The sequence below is a fragment of the Parasteatoda tepidariorum genome, chromosome 1 (genome assembly GCF_043381705.1).
Source record: "Parasteatoda tepidariorum isolate YZ-2023 chromosome 1, CAS_Ptep_4.0, whole genome shotgun sequence".
Classification (NCBI taxonomy): domain Eukaryota; kingdom Metazoa; phylum Arthropoda; class Arachnida; order Araneae; family Theridiidae; genus Parasteatoda; species Parasteatoda tepidariorum.
In genome coordinates, this window is record NC_092204.1 from 43612413 (window position 1) to 43633059 (window position 20647).

The window sequence follows — 20647 nt, forward strand, 5'->3', positions numbered from 1 at the left end:
TGTACCGCATAATGCGTATATTAATATATAATCGTTTGTGTATGGTTGAGAATAAGAGCCAACATCATTTTAGTACATAACTTTTAATATTTTTTCTTTAATCATTACATAAACAAATTAGCGTACAAAAGAAAAACATTAGTCTATGACCAGCAACATATTTTTTGCAAATATCTTTGTGTCCTTTACCAGCAGTGACTTCAACAATAGTCACATTAGAAAGATAATTTTACATATGTATATATATTTTATTATTGGCATTGGAATTTACTATCAATGGAAGCGTAAAAGATTCCTGGCAAAAACAAAATCACAGACCATTCCAGTAAGTTTGACTTGATAACCTTAAGCCCAAGTCCTTCCCTTACAAGCCTAAGGCACCTCAATATGAGCAATGAATCGAACCTTATAAAAATAACTAAAGAACTTTAAGCAAATAACTGAAAAGTTAGCATCATTTAAATATTTATACATTTCTTTAACAGAGGTAATTTACAAATGTAACACATGAAACAAATTGCCTAATTACATTTAAAGAAGTTTTTTGCATCTGCTTATTCTGATAAAATTTCTTAAAAAATATTCTTTTGCTCTCTAATACTAAAAGCTCTTTAACTTCAGCGGTCAGTAATTGAAAAAGAAAATCAATAATAAAACAGTGTACCTTTCTAAAACCAAAACATATGGGCATGATTTTAAAGCTACGGCTATACTTCCTAAATCCCTCAATATTTTTTATAAGAGAAAAAATTAAAAAAAATTTAATTAAAATTTCCTTTTTAATTGTAATGATGCTTAATACATTTAGAGTTTGAATTCAAAACTGAAGAGGAAACAAAAATCATTTACAATGCTCAACACTAAACTAATTCTGAGTTTACTTTTAATGTAAATTCTTTGCATATTAAAAACAAATAGGAGATAATACTGGTTTCACTAACTTTGCATTTAATCCATTCACAGTAACTTAAATCTGATAAGGTATAAAGAGAAAAAAAACTTCAGACACATCAGAAGTTTTACTCTTCATTTAAATTTTTTCAATTATTAAGTAATTCAAAGGGGGCTAATTGGTTGAACTACAGAAACTCTTAGCTTTTCACAACAAAATTAATCAAAATAAAATAATAATAAATCCTTTTTATACCTATTATGTTTTCTTTCACTTTCACCGTCATTAACGGAACATTTGAAAAACTCCATACTCAAATTTTTAACATGCTTGGATTTTTTAAATTTTTTTTTTTTAACATTGACTTTACACACTTGTTTATGCAATTCATTTTAAACTAGTGATGTGACAAATGGTTCAGATCTTGCAATCACAAAAATTCATAAAGGAGCTAGAAAAATTTAATTTAAAAATAATAAATTACTAAGCTTTTATTGTTAGTGAATTTTTTAAAGCAATAAGTGAACTCCTGTACTTGACCAATTTGCAAATACATCTGAATTATTCAAAAAATTATTACAAAATTAATTGGTCTATTAAAACTACTTCAAATAGGTTAAGTAAATATAATAATCCCGAATCTCAAGTAATACAGTTAAATATATTATTCTTATACTGTCATTGAATCATGGCAAAATAAAGTCAAATAACTTTTTCAATTACTTCCATTTCCCGATTAAGAGAACACTATACCGCATGAGAAATTTCTCTTTCACCTCCATAGCTAATTCAAAAATTAAAGTATTGAAAAAGTGGGTACAAGCAAACCTAGTGTGGGCCATGTAGTTTCAATTGGGTATACTATAGCCTACGTCACAGGTTGTGTTATTCCTACTAAATTTAACCCATGAACGGCATTTTCTGCGAGCCTAACTTCAAGCCACAAATAAACAAACGAAGTGTTTGATCGTTTAAATAGCTGCTCGCCAGATTTTATTGCATTATAAAGGAAAGTAATTGATATTCGATTTTTGATTAATAATTGATTTATGTGGATAGTAGCATTTATGTGGATAGTAGCATTTATTTATGTGTCATAGAATTTAGCATTGCGTCATGGTAAATGTTATTCCTACTAAGTGGAAGTAGTTGTGTTTTTTTTATATTATACCTAATTGCTAAAGTAAAATTTCAAAATGCAAACAAATTATTGGAAGAGAATTATATAACCCTAAGTCAATTGTGTAACCCTAAGTTAAGGATCCTCTCACAATTTGTTTTCATTTTGAAAATTTCTTTTCAGTATTTAAAACTTCATGGCATACTCTAGGTTTGCTTGAACTCATTTTTCGTACACTTTAAATTAGTTAAGGAGGTAAAAGAGAATTTGTGATGACGGGTTTCTCCTGTGGCTTAGCATCCTTTTTAAGATAACTACAATATAGTTCAAATTATTTTTATACTTTCCTTTATTATTTAATAAAGATAATTAAAAAAATATATTTGGAGATTACTAAGTATTCAACATTGTTATTAATTTTTAAAGCATTTTTGGAATTTCTTGGTAATATCCCGTCAAAACTTCTTTCTAACAAGAGAATAATGCAGAAATTAATATTATTTTTTCCAAAGAGACTGATTATCTCATTATTTACCCTTTGCAATTCAAGCAGTTTTCATACAAAATTTCAACCTTCAGCAGTTAAGATCATTGTACAAATCGTTGCTGGATCATTAATCCAGCTGAAATAAAAATAAAATAAAGATGCTACTGCAATGATGATACACAAACTCTGCAGAATTACTGTGCAATAGTTAGACTGATAAAACAAAAATGTCAGGGTATAATGAAATTAAATTTCATCCACTGAGGTTACAAAATTGAATCTATAAATATGAATTGAATCTATAAATTTCATACTTGAAATATTTATTATGAAACATTGCTAATCTGTTAAGGGATTATACCTAATGGTAAAAAAATTCATTTCTTTTTATTGTGCAATCTAAAATCATATTGATTCAAAATTACTAAGTCAAAATTTCAAGTCAATATGATGTACATAAACAAAGTTATGCAGGTAATTATTTATGACAACGTAAATATAACTTCAAATGCCATAAACTCAGAAACATGTTTTTAAAATCTGTCAATTTCTCAGGTTCTGTACAAATGATTTAATTTGTTTGTTTGATTTTTTATGTTCAGTAAAAACATTTTAAGTACTTGACAGATAAGATTTTTTTATAAAATTAAATTAGATTTCTCACAATCAAAAATAAAAATAAACAAAAAATAAACTTTTATTGTAAAAAATTGGAATCTAAAGATTATCATTTTGTTACATTTTTTGCATTGAAACTAGTTATTATTAATGAAAGCTTACTGTAATTATTCATTTTTAAATTCTTTTTCTTGTGTTGATGTTTTAAATCACCTTTGTCTCGAAACAACTGTTCTAAATAAAAAGTCCAAGATTTTTTCAACACTAAAAACTATAAAAATTATTTTAAGGTTTTAAAGATTATGACTAACTGCAAAAAAAAAAAAAAACTATTTAGCAAATGCTTATTTTCTAACAAATTGGATAGTTTTTATTTTTTAAAAAAAAAATCTTGGAAATAGGTATAACTTTTTACTCTTGCAAATCACAAGAAAGAGTGACGAAATTTAACCAATATTTTCATATTTTAGTAAACTAACATATGAACTTAAAAAGTTAACAGAATCTTTATTAAAGGAAAAAGAGAGAGAGAGAAAGTGGAAAGTCATCCAACTAATAATTAAAAAGTTCCTTTCCCAAAATGGCACAAAGGTGGAGACAAAGATACATGTAACTGAAATATTAATCACAACTAAAATAACTCCAATTTACAGAAAGCGTAAATCACTAAACAAAAACTAAATGCACTTAAACGATAACATAAACAGGCTTTCAACACATCAACATAAAAAACATTTTATAATCTTATTACGTTCTTAACATATTATTAGGAGGAATGGTAAGCCCGCCATACTAACGATGTATACGTGTTGGTCTCTAACCAGCAGGCCAACTAAATTTGATGAATATGATTTTAATGAACTTTCCATTAAAAAAACATGTACCTTAAAGTGTATGGATTGAAATATTCATGAAATGCTTCGCAGCACCGTGGAAAAAACGGCATCACACATTCATGTCCGTTACACAAACAGCAAAAGAAAATCAGAAAGTATTAATACATTTGAAAAGAATAAAACAACATATCTGCTTGCACTATTTTCAAGTTATAAAACCCTTAGGAAATTTCAAATAGCAAAAATGTTTGGCACCTGTTTAGATTATTTTAATTCAAATCCATCATTAAGCCTTATTTACAGTTCAAATTGATACATAGGAATATAAAAAATACTCAAATATTTATTGCCCCTTTATAAAAAGAAGCAATAAAATTAATTAATAATCATTCAGTATAACCACCCAATAACATTTCATTCATAAATTTCAAGAACAATCTAGTAAAACTTATATTATTCAGGTGTTGACAATTTTAATGATTAGTTGATTAATGAATAACCCATAAATGCTAAACCTGCTCAGGACCAAGAACAGGTTTGCGTTATGTATCAATTATCTTTTCACAGGTCTTGGTATCACATAAAAGACATGCCTTTCCAACTCCAGGAATGATTTCATTCTGGAAAATTTTGTTTCAACTTTTTAACAACAGTAGATGGCGGTTGTAATCCGTTATAATTTTGAATAATATCTCACAGTATGCGTGTTCAGTTCCGAATTTTTATTTTTTAAATTTGATCAGAGCTATTTAAAAATGTAAACAGTTGTGTGAAACTCCTTCAAGAAGACTGGGATGGAGAATTACAGAACTCTGGGGGTTTTGTTAATTGATGGACTAGGGAAAAGATGGAATGCTTAATGGAATTTTGTATGTTTTAGGTCATTTTTACAACCTTTTTTTTAAATATTGAGAACATTTTATTGCAATATATTTAGAAACTATTAATGATAATAAACTGCAAATTTCTGCATTTAAATTGCAGTAATTATATTGTAAGAAGTTTTAAATAAAATTGGGATTAACAGGGAAAATTGCCTGGTCATAAGCAATTATCTTTGTCCACTCTCGGAGTGCATGGGCTTGGTAAAGTGTTTCATTCTCTTTTCACTGATTCTGATCAGGTTAAGTTGAGTTCTACTTAAACTGTTAGAAGTTCATTTAAAATGGTTACGAACAACAAAGCAATCGAAAAAAAAGGAAAATAAATATTCTACTCAGCAATTTGAGGTCAGTTAATAAAGAAAAACTAAATGGGCTAAATAATTAATTTTTACATATGATTTATTGGTTTTACAAAATTGTTAGCCAATATACCCTAATCAAATAGATAATCAAAGATACTCTTTTTGTATATCATAAATTCACTGGATTTGCAAAAACAACTTTGGTAGCAAATTTGATTATCATCCATGTAGGTGGCATATATTAAATTATTGTATGCCTCTGATAAAAAAGAATGACAAGCAAAACTTAATGTAAACCCATTTGTTAAAATAAGGGCAAAGATAGAAAGAAAAACCAGAAAACCAGTGGCGAGCTTTGGTAATCTAATTTCTATATATTTTTAATTAATTTAACGTGTGTATTAGAAAAGCACAAAAGACAAAACATAAATGAGTAGAAAAGATAAAATAAGAGCAAGGATAGGAGCAGTAGTAAGAAATAATATGTTTTCTCACCAATTACAATTTCGTAGCACACATATCCCTGTGCCCATATGAACTTATTTGATGTTATGCATTAATGTTTAGTTGCATTAGATAAGTATTAAATGTTTAATGTTTTAGAGGACTTTGAAGAAAAGACCTGGATAATGAATAAGTAAATTTTGATATTTATGAAAGCCAAACAAAAAATTGGAGGTCTATTTTATTAGTTTTTTTTTACCACAAATTAAAACAAAATTAAACAGACATTTTAGTAGGATAAATGAGTTTTCTCCTTCAACATTGATGTTAAAGGAGAAAATAAGCACTGAGGGGTTTTACTGAATGTACATGTAACCAACAGTTGTTAAAAATTTCAATTAACAAATTTGAAGAAAACAATATTTTAATTATTAAATTCATAAAGTTGTATAGATTAGTTAAAAAAAACAATATAAATAAAAAAATCGATAACAATAAAAACATTTTCAAATCAATATCATTTTTAAATCAATATCATGCATCGTTAAATTATGCAAAATAAATTATTTTAATCACCAGGTAGTATTAAGTGTTTAAATTTTTTTTAAATATGTTTCAACTGATCAAACATTTTTATAATAATTTTTTTCAAAAGAAGGAAATGGTATAAAAATGAAGCACAAATTATAATATTCTATAATACAATGCTATACAGTAAAAAAAATATGTAGCTAAACCTAAATAAACAAATAAAAAAAAACTTAATGTTATTCACAAAAACTGGCAAGTAAAAACACAAAAGGATTAAAAAAAAAAGTATATTTTACAATATTAGCCCTTTTGAGTCTAATAAACATAATTATGCTCCAGATTTTTCTTTTAATACCACCACATAGTCCCAAGAAAGGGCAATTTATAAAAAAATCAAAAGTTTAGAAAATTTAATAAAGGATTCAACATAAGAAAAAATAAATTCCTTAATTGATAATCACCATAAAGATTCATTTACAAAAAATTTATACGGCGAATCAAACTTACCCTAAAATCAAATTTCAAAAAACGATTCACCATCAAATCAAATATATTAAAGTAGTATTAAAAAAAAACAATAGAAAGAAAACTTGAGCATAAAATAGTTATGAATATTGTTAGATTGAATTTACATTGAAGCTTATCACAAATTTCAGCCATGGTATCTCTTCACACTTTAACCCCAAGCTTAATAGAAAGTATCTGACGGTGTTCGAAAATCATTGTCCAGTGAGAACATGTCAAAAGTTTCTTGACCATTGTCCATTGAAGATAGTAAAGGATCACTATTATAACTAACACTTCTTGGTTGATTGGAATTAGCAACAGTATTGTTATTTGTAAACATATCCAACCATTCACTAATATCAACATCCATATCGACATCTCCACTTAGAGTATTTTGCACTGATTGTTGTTGATGCAATGATTCATGCAATGATTCAGGTTTAGAAAATGGCATCTGCGTCGGTGAATCGAGAGAATCGTTATTTTCCAAGACACCAAGATCCATCATGCCCAGGTCTTGTAAATCAACATTTAAATCAAAAACAAGATTTGGCACACCTTCTTGTTGTGAAGTATAATTTTCAATTTTGATAGGTAAAGATGTACTTTTCTGTTCTGCTTCTGATGATTCTGGTTCAACTCGAACAGATTTTACATCAATGATTGTAGGGAAGAGTGGAGGACCCAAAGGAACATTTTTTTGAGTTTCTGGAGTGGTGGGTGTGACAGGTTCTAATGCAGCACTTGGTGGCAATTCTACAAAAAAATAGTATATAGTTTTTATAAAGAAAATGATTGATTAGAAGAGTGTGGTACAAAGTAAAAATTTTATTAGAACATCATTGATTAGTAGCTTTCTGAGTAATACTTTACAAAATGAATGAATCCTGCAAAAAGGTAACAAGTTCTTTTTTATAATAAAAAAAATTCTTTTTGATGAAATGTTAATATTTTGAAATGTCCAATAACTTTTGAAACTGTCTCAAGCAATTAAAATTCAAAATTTCAAAAATTTAGGTAGGTAGCTAATTTATTTATATCGCACTAGAGCTGCATAATAGGCTTATTGACAAAAGTCTGGGAAACATTCCTGAGGATGATCTGAAAACATGCCATCACAATTTTAACCCTCTGTAGAGGAGATCCCATTTAAGAGTCCACTTTCTACATTCAGACATAGATCTGAAGGGGAAGAAAATTTTTCTCAAGATTCGTGTACACATGATACTGCTCAGTCACAGACCACAGAACTTTCCGCTCCACGAATTTTACAAGCACATATATCACATGTACTCAGTGGGTTTTAGCGGAGTCGAGGATAGAGCCCCAACCCCTCCGGAACAGGAGTCCAATTCTTTAACCACTGGGCTATCACGGCCCTCAAAAATTTAGAACCAAGGCCATTTTTTCTATCTAGCCATTCAACTGCATGTAAAGTTGAGTACAGAGAGGGAATGTTTTGGTACTATGATAGTTTTTAACATTAACCATGGATAGAGCTGTCATATCAAAAACCCTTTATTCAATACCAACTGAAAAAACATCAGGTATATCTTTCAAATTGTACTTTTTCTCTCTCTGGAAATTCTATAGTCGAAGCGAATTAATTTTGTTCATAGAAAAGTTGCATATAGATTAAGAAAGAAAAAAAATAATAAAATCTTGTTCACAAACTCATAAGATTTTAAAACTCTGCAAATAATAATTTTATTAATAATAAATTTACGATTTTCACAATTTCAATTTAAGATTAATACACTTGTTTTGATTTTGTTTAAAACAGCTTAACAGTATTGGAAAATTAGAAAAATTATATATTTTTTTTCATAAATAAAATATCCAATATAAAGAAAACTTCGTTATAGAGTACAATACATAGTTGAGCTATAATCTATGTATTAAATATATGTATCTAAAAATAAATATTTCCTGGTTCTGTAAGGGTTATAGCAGTTTAAAAGTGTGTATAAATATAACTTTATAATTATATAGATTTTTTTTCTGGTCCAGCATTGTGCCAATATATTTTTAAAGCTATCACATAATCAAAATTAAATACCTACATAAATATTATTTTAATAAGACTATAAATTACCTGTGACTGTTAGGAAAGCTAAGTATATGACATTTACATAATTATGAAAGAAAAATTTTTAAATTCTATTCATTAATAATTTTTTTCAAGGCAAATATTTTCTAGAAAGCTTAGCATGTATTTTAGTTGGTTTCTGAGGTAAAAAATACTGTGAGGACTTCAATTTTGAAAAAATCCTTTTATCCACTCCACTTACCTCCCTTTTTTAAACTACCTAATAATCCTCTAGATTTAAAACGAAAACGAATATCTTACAATGTAAGCTTAAGAGCATTTCAGTGAGATAATAAATTATAAGTATAGAAACAATGTAAAAGGATAAATGAATGAAAAAATCTATTTATAAGCATGCTGTACCTCCATTTTTTATTAGTACACCTAGAACATCATCCACTTCTTGACTTTTAACAGATTTTTTGCGATTTTTTGTGTTAGACTGCTTTTCCTGCAATAAAATGTTTAAATATTAATTTCCAATAATTAGTTAACATTGAATCTAAAGTAACAGAAAATATTTCATACCTGTTTTACTTTGTTTTGAGGTTTAACAGCTTCACTGTAGTCAGGAGGAGCTTTCTGTATTAGAAGTTTTGGCTCAACAGTTCTCAGGGTCATTTTTGGTACAAGGTTAGAAAAGTTAGGTACAGATGTAGACCTGAAAAAAATTAAACATTGACTTTAATTATTAAAAATATTAATTCAGCAGAGATGCAAACTTGTTCCGGATGGCGGATAAATATTTTTAAGTGGTAGTCCTTTAATATATGATCTTTGGTTTAGTCTATTTTATTTGTAGGGTTCTTACTCTTCTAAATCAGTGGTTACCAACTGGTGGCCCGAGAAGCTTATTTTTGTGGGCCGCAAACTACAATATACTAGTTGTCATTTTTCTGAGAACAATTTTCGCAAAAATCTATGTTGGTTTAAAATACTTTTCTTTCGTGAAAAGAAAACCCCAATTTCTTCGTTTCTGTGAAATTCAACATGCCAACGGAGCAAAAAAACTTATTTCTCAAGTTTTGCATCCAACAAAAAATTTATTCAAATACAAAAATAATCATGTATGTCGTCCTTGTTTATTATTATTTATTCTTATTTTTTTTTGCATTTTGTGAATATAATTTAGTTTCTGATTAAGAGAAGATTCAAAATGATACATAATGACATTATTTGTAATGCTTGTTATTTTGTTTTTTAAATTTAAAATAAACTTTATATTTAAAAGCAAAATACAATTCTTATTTTATTAAGTTTCCATTGAAATGCAAGTACACTTCCTCGGTCCCTGCTGCAGGGGCCAATGAGTGTCAATTGTGTTACCCATCTGTTGCACATTAATTGTTTAATACATCGGTGCACATTAAAGTTATAGTAGCCAGAATTTTTTAAGATGCACTTAAATATTTTTAAAAATCTACTTGTTATTTTAATTTATAATTCAATATTTTTGTTCCGTACAAATTGATAAAAATCTGACAGTAATATTTAATGTTCCTTCAAACATAAAAGAGTCCTATATAAAATTTCGATGAAGTTGCAGCCCGCCATTTGACTGGTGTTTTTAATAGCGGCCCTCGTCCTCATGTATGTTGGAAACCCCTGTTCTAAACAGTTCAAAGGCTTATGTGATACAGCACTTTGTTACAGTTAAGCTATGTTTAACCTTATAAAAACTCGAAAAGTTGTCGACAATCTGCAAATTTTAGTTTGTAATTCTCTATCAGTTTTTTAAAATATTTTGCGAACCTAGAAGTTGGCGTTTCTGATTCAGATACAATCAAATTTAATTATCTTTTGAATTCTTCACAAATAATTCATTTGATTTCAATTTTTTAATTTTAACAATAATGAAAGAAAAAAATCATAAGAGAGAAAAAATATGATACATACCAAACCAATTTTTGTTGTGCTAATCCATTCGGTACAGAATTGGCTCTTGGTTTCTCAAGAATCTGAGGCACTGCTTGAGCTTGACACAATACAATGGGTTTCAAATTGGCATATTGGGTGATATTTTGTTGATTTAAAGTATCTATTCCATTAGGTAGACGAATAGAATTTGCTTGCTGATTGTGAATATGAGCAGCAAGATTTGCTTTAACAATAGCAGATTTGGCAGCAGAACCAGGTGCATATTTTCCTATGAGAAAAATTTATTATTTACACATGAACACACATATACACTATATGCTATATTTTATACATGGCGCTTACAATGATTATTAATCTTTTACAGTCAATTTTTTATTTTCAAATTAATCTTTTATAAGCAAATATAGAGAAAGCCCCAAGTTTAATTTAACAAAATTAACTAAGGTCAACATACTGAAGAAAAAAGTATGTCTTCATTGTCATAAGTTTCAATTAATTACACATCAAAACTGACTAATAAATCTAGTTTTTTTTTTCCTTCTAAAGGAAGTAAGCAAAAATTTATAAATGGAATAACTCAGCATTATCATAATTTCACAAAGAGTTATGAAATTAATGGTTTGACAGGCCTATCTAAGATACCTTACGAAGTAATACTACAAATTGTATACTTTATCCTTATATACAATACATATCTTGTTTTTAATGACAAACATAAGGGGCTAAAACATTTTTACTATTGGAAAAAAGAGATTCAACAGTTCAGTCAAGAGAGAGAAGTCAAATTTGAAATCTATATATTATTTTTACTCTAAACATTTCCCCCATATTTTTTGAACTAATTATGAAATTATATATGTTCTCACTATGTTATGACGCATAGCTTTCTTTTTATGTGAATTTCTTTTGATGACAAACATGAGGAGTTATAAAAGACACACTATAACATCTGAATATGTTGTATCATTAATATCAGAAAATAGAGATACAGTCAGGAGAGCTAAATAAAGTTTGGACTCTAAACATTATTTTTACTTTTAACATTTTCCTTATATTTTTTGAACTAATCATAATGATAAAAAAAAAAAAATAAAAAAACAGCTAAGCATAAAATTAAACTTCTAGCATATCAACAGATAGCTTAATAGAAAAAATAATTTTTATTAATTACTTGTTATTGAGACCAATAATGTAGAAAATTTTGAATTATAAAATAGGAAAAGTTTCATATCATCTTAGATTGCATATTTTTTTTCTTCATTTCACTGATTTTGTAACTTAACTAATTTAATAATCAAGTACTAAACTGGCAGAAAATTTTTTTCCTTTCCCCTTTATAAGTTCTCTATTTGTCAAAGAGGACAACCAATAACAACTACTCATAAGTAGTCAACTTATACAAGCTTTACTTATACAAGTAAAAAAAACTTTTTCCATAAAATAATCTATGTGCAAAAGACTTCTTTAGGTGTATGCGAAAATGTTTTGATTAGTACAATTAGTTCCAATGAAATACAAAAAGGAAAAGTAACATTAAGAGGTCTAAACATTTTACCACTTATTTTCATTTTCTATCTTAAGGTTCTGAACTCTCTTTCTTCGTTCTCTTTTAAAATTATGGCTACACCAGAGAGATTTTACATGTAAAAATTTAAATCTATTAAATCTATTAAAAAATATTTAATGAAGTTTTTTTATACTAATAGTTAGAAATTACAGCAATTTGCAAAAGTGCAGCGTGCAAGTAAAAATGCAACAAAAAAAAATAAATAATAAATAAATAAATAAAATAAAAAAACATTCATATCATATCATATTAAAAGAAGGATTTCTATTAATATAAGAAAGGACAATATAGATTATAAACATACAAAACTTCAAGCTAAGAAACACAAAATTTGGTTCTATATTAACCCCCCCCAACCTAAAATACAGTAAAAAAATCTATTGAACAATCAATAAGAAGAAAAAGATACTCATAAACTATATTTCAAATAAAAATAAATTGGAAAAATGCAATTTAATTTACCAGCTTGCTGTATCAACTGTTGTTGTTGTATTTTCTGATGTATATGTTGTTGTAATTGTTTCAAAGCTTTGTCAACATTGCCTTGATGGGGTAACGATGCTAATGATAAAGTAGGAATTTGATTTGCTGGAGGAGCAGGTGCAATAGGAACAGGGTGAGATGCCAGCAGAGCCTGCTGCTGAGCTTGTGCTTGTTGTTGCTGTTGCAACCACTGTTGTTGTTGTAACTGCATTTGAGACCTTGAATAAGATAAAATATTTTTAATTTTCTTAATTTCAAACTAAATTAATGTTTCTACAAAATAATATGCTGACAGATTACGGCAAAATTAAACAGAATATAGAAAATTTGATGATAAGAATAACAATAACATTTTAAACGAAACAATTAAGCTTTCTAAAAAAATTTAAAATAAAAAAGCAATAGATATGTTTTAGTATGCATAACATTTTAAAACTACTAACATTTAAAAACTTTCTATTTCAATGCAAAATAATCTTTTATGTTAACAGCTAAATATCTACTTTGATTTATCATATTTTGTAGTTTTATTTGTACTAAAACTAAGTTTTTTACGCTCTATTTTGTCAGTTCTACAGAATTTATATTATTTGATTGAATTATAACAATACTAATGTACAGGGTTATTAAATTATTTACAACAAAATAATTGTTAATGTATAAAAATAGAATTTCTCAGCAGTTGGGGATTAACAAAATAAATATTTTTATAAAAAAATTTCTGCTGCAGTAATATAAGTACCACATTCACGAAAAAGGAAAAAAATATCAATGATCCAAAAGAAAATTAACTTCAATGTGAATATTTTATTTAAGAAAACAAAATAATGATTTAACTTTAAAAAAAAATATTTTTGAAGGTTGTAGAAAATTCATATACAAAAACATTTAAATTTTTAAAGAGTTCGAAAACTTCTCATCTCAGATGCCATAGATTCACGATCCTAATAATGGAATATTAAATATTGGTGTGAAGTCTACTTATTAAAGGCTAGTTATATAACATTTCAATGAAGTCACAACTGGTTGAACACAATAATAAACTTCAATACAAATTAAATACAATTTCAATATTCAAATTCCGACACATCATACTTTCCCTAAAATGTACTCTAAAAAAAGCATTAAACAATAATAAGAACTACCTTTGTAGTTCTCTTTGTAGTTGAAGGATTTTTTGCTGTTGTCTTTTCACAATATCATCATTGATTATATTAGACCCGTCACTACAATCCATAGCATCACAGCTATTATTGATTTCAACATCCATTGGGGCTGCAGAGGATGGCCTCGATGCAACTAACTGTCCTTGAACTGGCAATGTGTTGTACACCATAAGAGTCGGTTCCTCTTTCACAGAAATTTGAGAAGTCCTGTTATTGATAGGCTCAACGGTTACAACAGATGTCATCGCATCAGGTTGAGTTACTAACGTTGGTAATGTATCTAAAATGATACCATTTACATTAATAGGCACAGTTGTGGCTTCCACTTTCACATTGTTCTTATCAGATGATTTATTTCCATTAGCTGTTAGCTCTAAATGGTTTTTCAGGCGCTCAAGTAACTGCACTTTTGATCCTGATACAGGTAGATTTCTCTTTTTTAATTCTGCCTTCAAACTATTAACTAATTGGGAAAAGAAAAAAAACAAATTACTAAACACTTATTACAGTATAGAGAGTATAAAATAATTTGAAAAAAAAAGAAGAAAAAAAAAACAAGAGACAAAGCTTTATTGCAGGGTTGCCAAAAACCCACGGGTGGGGTTTTCTGTGTTTTATTGGGCTTTTCTGGGTTTTTCATGTTTTATTGGAGTTTTTTTAGAAAGAGAGGGCAGGTATAAGTACCTTATTTTAAAAAAGCTTACATTAATAATTAAGTTTAATTTTATGAATTGACTTAACACATAGGTAATTAATAATTAATACAAATAAATTGGTGCAAAAGCCTGAAAAAAAGTTTCTTCTGACATCACGATACAAAATGTTATATGTACTCACATACATCACACAATTAAAACTTATTTCAACACAGGATTACTTTTTATTCATATTTAAATCTTAAAAAATACTTGAGGAATTTTTTTTTTGCATAGAAAGCGAATCAAAGACACTGACTAATCAATGGCCATACAGTCAAATCTAGCCAGCAAGGTGACTGTCAGTCTTTCTTTTCAGATAGTTATTATTTTTTTCACAATAGGTTCATTTTTTTAGGCTAGACTACATATATATTTCAATAGAATAGCTCTTTAATATAACAGAGGATAAAAAAGAAATTAATTTTAGAAAAACCCACTTAAAGGTGGGTTTTACTGGGTAGGTGGGTTTTTTGCAACCCTGCTGAATTGTAATAAGATTTTAAATACATTGATGTGTCAACAAATGAAGTTTTTCCAGAAACCAATTAATTATATTTTTAAAGAAATTTTATTTTCAGTTATTTTAATTCAACTCCAGAAAGTTTTGTGAAATAAAAGCATAAATAATTTGTTAAAATAATTTGCTGCATTTTAATATAAAGAAATGGTTAACATGAATAAACAAAAAAAAAGAACTATGTTTTTATAATTTTTCTACAGTTATTTAAGTAATATACCTTTCATATCTTCAAACTGTTTCATGGAATTCTGGGAAGGTGAAGATGGGGAGTCAAGTTGCTTATCTAAGAGCGAACTTTGACTTACATTGGCAGATTTCGATTGGTCTGATGAAGGTTGCTTAAATAAAAAAATTAAATATGTTATGAGAAATAAGATATTATTTTACTTATAATTAGATAACAGTCTAATAAATACAAATTTATTCATAAAATATTCATAATTTATTCATAATACCTTCAAAAAGTTATCAGTTAAAAGTTTTATTGTACAAATATTAAATTTTATAACTTTTTTTTAAAGAGTCAATACATATTTAACATAGGTAGAATATTTCTACTCCTCCAGAACAATGTATTCGCTAGTATAAAAATATATAACTTATTATTAATAGCAATATTTTTTATAAATGTTTCACAACTTTTCATTTATCCTACTTAACATGCTGATACCTGTTATTCTGAACCACCAGTTATACTAGTCATAAGGAAATGGTAACAAACAACAAAATCAATTTCATGCACTGAAAAAAGAAATTGTTACAGTAAATTTTGAGGAAAAGCATTAAAAGTTGTCAGAAACTTAGTTTTCTTCAATTGTGTAAAAAGAAAAAAANAAAAAAAAAAAAAAAAAAAAAAAAAAAAAAAAAAAAAAAAAAAAAAAAAAACTCAATGAAAACAAATTGGGCTGAGAGCAACAGATTTTTTTCTCTTTAAATATATGTTTGGTAAATATAGTGTTAAAAAGTGAAATTATAAAAACCAGAGAATCTTTTACAAAAAGACAATAATAATATTCAAATTAAATTTTCTATATTTTTGCAGATTAGTTCATGCTTAGTGTAAAAAAGGCAGGTAAAATAGCCGCGTGAATGTGAATTAATACTAACTTTTATTAAGAACTGAAGTTTCCATAAAAAAAATATGAAAAACAGGCACACTACACCCTAACGGAGTAACAGAAAGACAACAAAAAGAAAGAATACAATTGAACAATCTTCATCTCAGACTTAAATACTCTTGTATAACAAAAAAAAAAAAAAAAAGACATCATAAGTAACGCATTATCTACAAATGGAAAAGGCCGACCAAGAAAACATTAAGAAAACATAAGAAACATAAGAAAACATTAAGTCACTAAAAACAGGTAAAGAGAAAGATCTAAGCTACTTTTGCAATCGATCGGCTTAAGAACAAACTAAAAAAAAAAAAAAATCATTATTTAATAGTAATACATTATAAATAGTAAGTAGTTTTGATTTTGGTATGTTATAAACAATTTCTTAGTTAAAGTGTCAAAGAATAATGTGATCAAATTATTGATCTCGGTATATAGTTGAATACTGTGATCAATTTATTAAATGAAGCAACAAAGTAGTTACTCATACCTGTGGAACAGGAAGAATCATCTGGTGAGGATATTTTTGCTGCCATTCAAGTTGCCACTGCAGAAAGAGTTGTTGCTGTTGCAATAAAAGTTCATAGGATGTTTCAGATTCAAGTAGTGAAGCTTGACTTTTCTGTGCATTTGGGGGACCCTGAAAATAGACATAATAAATATATATAATTAACTTTGCAGTGATAAATATAATAATTAACAAAAAAAAATTTAAAATTTCGTAATTAAATAATTTTGTTCAAACTTCGGAAGAATATTTTAATCTATAAATTTATTTCATATTTTTAGCAGTTCAATCTATTTTGTATCAACGCAATAACATTTACTAAAATCTCATAATACATATATGTAAACCAAGTTGATGGAAGAGCTGGTGAGTGAAAGTTGAGGATTATTTTGCAAAAATCGCAGTGGGTACGATTTGATTCCAATTAATTAAAACTTAAACAACTCAATATAAAACTAATTTACTTCATTTGAACCTTTTTGAGTTTTTTGAAAATTCTTGAAAAATAGAGCTTATGAATCAACTATTTTCTTGTACTGAGATATTTTTATATCATATGTTATATAATGTCATAAGTTATTATGTTTTACGTTATATAAGTGAGTGTGTGATATAGATATCTATCTTTTTTTCTAACAATTGCTTAGAACAATATTAATATTTTGTACTAATGTGTTTGCTAAAATTTATTTCTTTAAATGACATAGCATAATATAGAATGAAATTATATATAAATTGTACATAAAAAATAGCAAAATTTAATTTGAAGTAAACATTTACAAGATTGAGTCAAGCTCACTGTAAAGACTGAAGTTTCAGTTGAATATTTCAACTATCGACTTCCCAGCTTTGTTTAAAGTGATAATTAACCTTCTATTGATAATTTATCACAATAAATAAATTGTTGGAAAAATATTTATTTAGTGTTAGAATGTGTGATTATTTAAAATGTTAAAATAAATTTCATAAAACAATCTTTTCACGGTGCAGTACTGCGATAAAATATTTTTACAAAATGTTAATAAATATAAAAACAAAAATGCATTTACCTTATATTCATGAAATTTAATAGTACGAGGTTTAGGCTGAGCTTTTGGTTTGGATTTTTTTCTGCGTACAACAGTTGTATTTTCTTTAGGTACAATTTCACTTGTTAGTGAAATTCCAGATTGACTAGAGACAGGTGAAGGTGTAGAAGTTGGAGGTGTTCCTGATGATATTCTCAACTCTCCCAAACTGTTACTAGGTGAATCTTGATTTTGGTATGGTGACAAAACCATTGTTTCCACAGAAGGCATGCTTTGGGAAAATATTTCAGAGATTAATTATTATTACTCATAACAAATAGTGTCATATACAATTTAAAAAAACAAAAAAGATTAATTATGAATTAAATGATTATAAGTAAGGAGAACCTCTCCCACAACTATAATAAAAATAAACCATGATTTTTTTAATTAAAACTCTTAATAAAATTATATTTTACATAAAAAATAACTTAGAACATTTTTGTATAAAATGATAGATAACTTTTATACAAAAAAAAAATAAGTTACTTTAAAAGACATGGAACTGTTAGATTATTTTTCATAGAAAACTAATTCATTAATTTCAAAAATTATTCATTAGTTCAGAAATTATAACTTTTAAATAAAAATTATAACTATTAAATACTATCTAAAATACACATTTTTAACCAGGGTGCCCAGTGAGAAAAAATTTTCAAATTCCTTGACTTTTTCATGTAAATTCACGATTTTTCCTGTATCGCGCATATGAAACTTAATATTGAATTTTATTTATAAAAAATACTTTATCATTCAAAATATATAATCAATCAGAGTAAAACCGAAAAATATTGATAAACAGTTTAATATTATAAAAAAGACACTCGGTACTTGTAAATAAGACTGGTTTCATTCCAGATCTTAAAAAGGGTATTATATCCCCCTAAAAAATAATATCCACCACAAAAAGGAGCATTGTATTTCACAAAAATTTACATCGCTTTCAAGAAACCCAAAATATATGAAGTCTATAATTTCATCATTAAAAAAAATTCAGATGCTGATATAATGTATTAAATATATCATTTATATGTTATATTTAGAAAATGAGAGATTGAAAAGATGAATTACTGCTGAAAAATCAATCTGTAACTTCAGGACCACTTGGAATAAATATGGGAGAAAACTTGTTAGTGTCGTTCATAGTGAAGTGCTGCTCACAGATTGAAGCATCGATCGCTTGATGAGTAATCGCTTGTTTTTAAAAACTTTTCCCTGTTTAACTAAAAAATCTTAGAAATTTCCTGATATTTCTCTGAAATTTCCAGAAATAAAAAATTCCCTGATAATTCAATGTTTTCCATTACCCCTGTTGCTGGACACCCTGTTAATTTAAAAAGATACTTTAATCTTAATTTTTATTTTTGAAAATGAGAAACTTACCTATTTAGAGATTGGTCTAGTAAGTCCTGTGGAGGAGATAAAGCTGCATCACTCCCACTGTCATCTTCAAATGTGAAACAAGGCATTGGATGCCTTAAGGCTTGCCCTTCACATGTTCGCTTGAATTGGATTTGTCCCTCTAAATAACATATAAATCATGAAAAAAAAATCTTTACGAGTTACATTTTTTGGTACATTATTAATTTAAAACTGCTAATTTTGTTTGAGGAATACTGTTAATACAAATAAGAAAAACGAGTAATAGTTTAAGTTCTTCTGTATGCAGCTCAGTTTTTTTTTTCCAACTGTATACAAAAATACAATATTTCAACTGAAAAATGCGTCAATGAAGACTTTTTGTGAAAGTTTCGGTTTTGGGTGAAAGTGAGAAAAATTTATTCATAAATTTGTGAAAATAAGGTCTTGTTTTTGTTATTTTGTAGAAACAAATTGTAAATTTTTTAATTTTGTTTTTTAAAAGAAAGTGGCTCTTGAATAGTGAAATGTCCTGTCTTTACGAATTTGCAAAAAATCCACTAGAAGTTTTTTTAATAAAAAGCCAGTGTAAAATCTAGTTTATTTTTCAGTCCTGTTTTTGCAAAAAAACACAAAAAGCATGTCCTTTCAAGGAGTTGTGGTTTGAAAATTATGAATTAATGACCTCATTATCCATAATTACCTAAAAACAAATTTTGTGAAAAAATCCATTTTTGAACTGAAAATATTCTGAGGGACCTATTTCATAATAAAATAATTTGTGGAGTGTCAAATTTGTCAGTAAAATAGTTCGTGGATAAGCCATTTTAATTGTAGATGTTTGATAGAAGAGGGCTTATTTCATTGCTAGTACTTATGCCAAGAAATACATTGTTTCAACTGTAATAATAAAAGAAAACGTGCAAAATTAATTAAGTTCGTAAAAGAGAGTTGTATATAATATTACGTAGGGGTGCCACCAGATATTCTAAACACAACGGAAAAAAAATTTTGTGAGAAAAAAATTTCAAAAATTTTGAATCATACTTGAGTAATTAGTTTTTGATGTGCTCAATTTATACAGATTTTATTGTAAGTCTTTGTTTCTCGATCCTTTTTTCAATGGTTATAGGCTACGTATTTCCGCACAAATTTAAAAAACTAAATATTTTTAATATGATACTATCATATGCAAATTTCAAGTCTGAGTAATCACTTTTTGATTCACTTTATTTCTGTAGATTTTATCAGAAATTCTAGTGACATTTTGATCGCTTTTTTTTTTTTGGCATTTATAAATACCTACTTCCATACGGTTTATAAAATTCGGATATATTCATTATGATTTTATCACTTTATGACATGCTTTATATATGTCGATTTCATTGCATATCTAAATATCATAAATTTTTTTTAAAAAGGCTGTTATAGCAATGCTTTTTCATGTGATTTTGACAATCCTGTATTTTTACTCGGATATTATAAAGACAGGCGAGATACAAACCACATATTTAAATCCCTTTTTGTTTTGTTTTTGTCGATTTTATCAGGTAAATCCAAGTTTTTTATCAATTCT

At 27.2% G+C, this 20647-nt stretch overlaps 1 protein-coding gene across 3 annotated transcripts in view; it reads right to left on the bottom strand.

Moving 5' to 3' along the window:
* Window positions 1-3302: 3302 nt before the first annotated feature.
* LOC107438748 (myocardin-related transcription factor A) overlaps window positions 3303-20647 on the bottom strand; it is a 45670-nt gene continuing 28325 nt past the window's right edge. For 2 of the 3 annotated variants that reach the window (XM_016051103.3, XM_016051104.3), the window contains 10 exons: window positions 19096-19234; window positions 17695-17944; window positions 16628-16777; window positions 15240-15360; window positions 13784-14267; window positions 12618-12856; window positions 10607-10856; window positions 9239-9371; window positions 9074-9161; window positions 3435-7377 (listed from right to left, as the gene is read on the bottom strand). In XM_016051103.3, coding sequence (XP_015906589.1) covers window positions 6803-7377; window positions 9074-9161; window positions 9239-9371; window positions 10607-10856; window positions 12618-12856; window positions 13784-14267; window positions 15240-15360; window positions 16628-16777; window positions 17695-17944; window positions 19096-19234 — 2429 coding nt within the window. In that variant the 3' untranslated portion in view covers window positions 3435-6802. Of the gene's footprint in view, window positions 7378-9073; window positions 9162-9238; window positions 9372-10606; window positions 10857-12617; window positions 12857-13783; window positions 14268-15239; window positions 15361-16627; window positions 16778-17694; window positions 17945-19095; window positions 19235-20647 lie in introns of all 3 variants that reach the window. The other variant, XR_011636507.1, reaches the window with a different exon arrangement.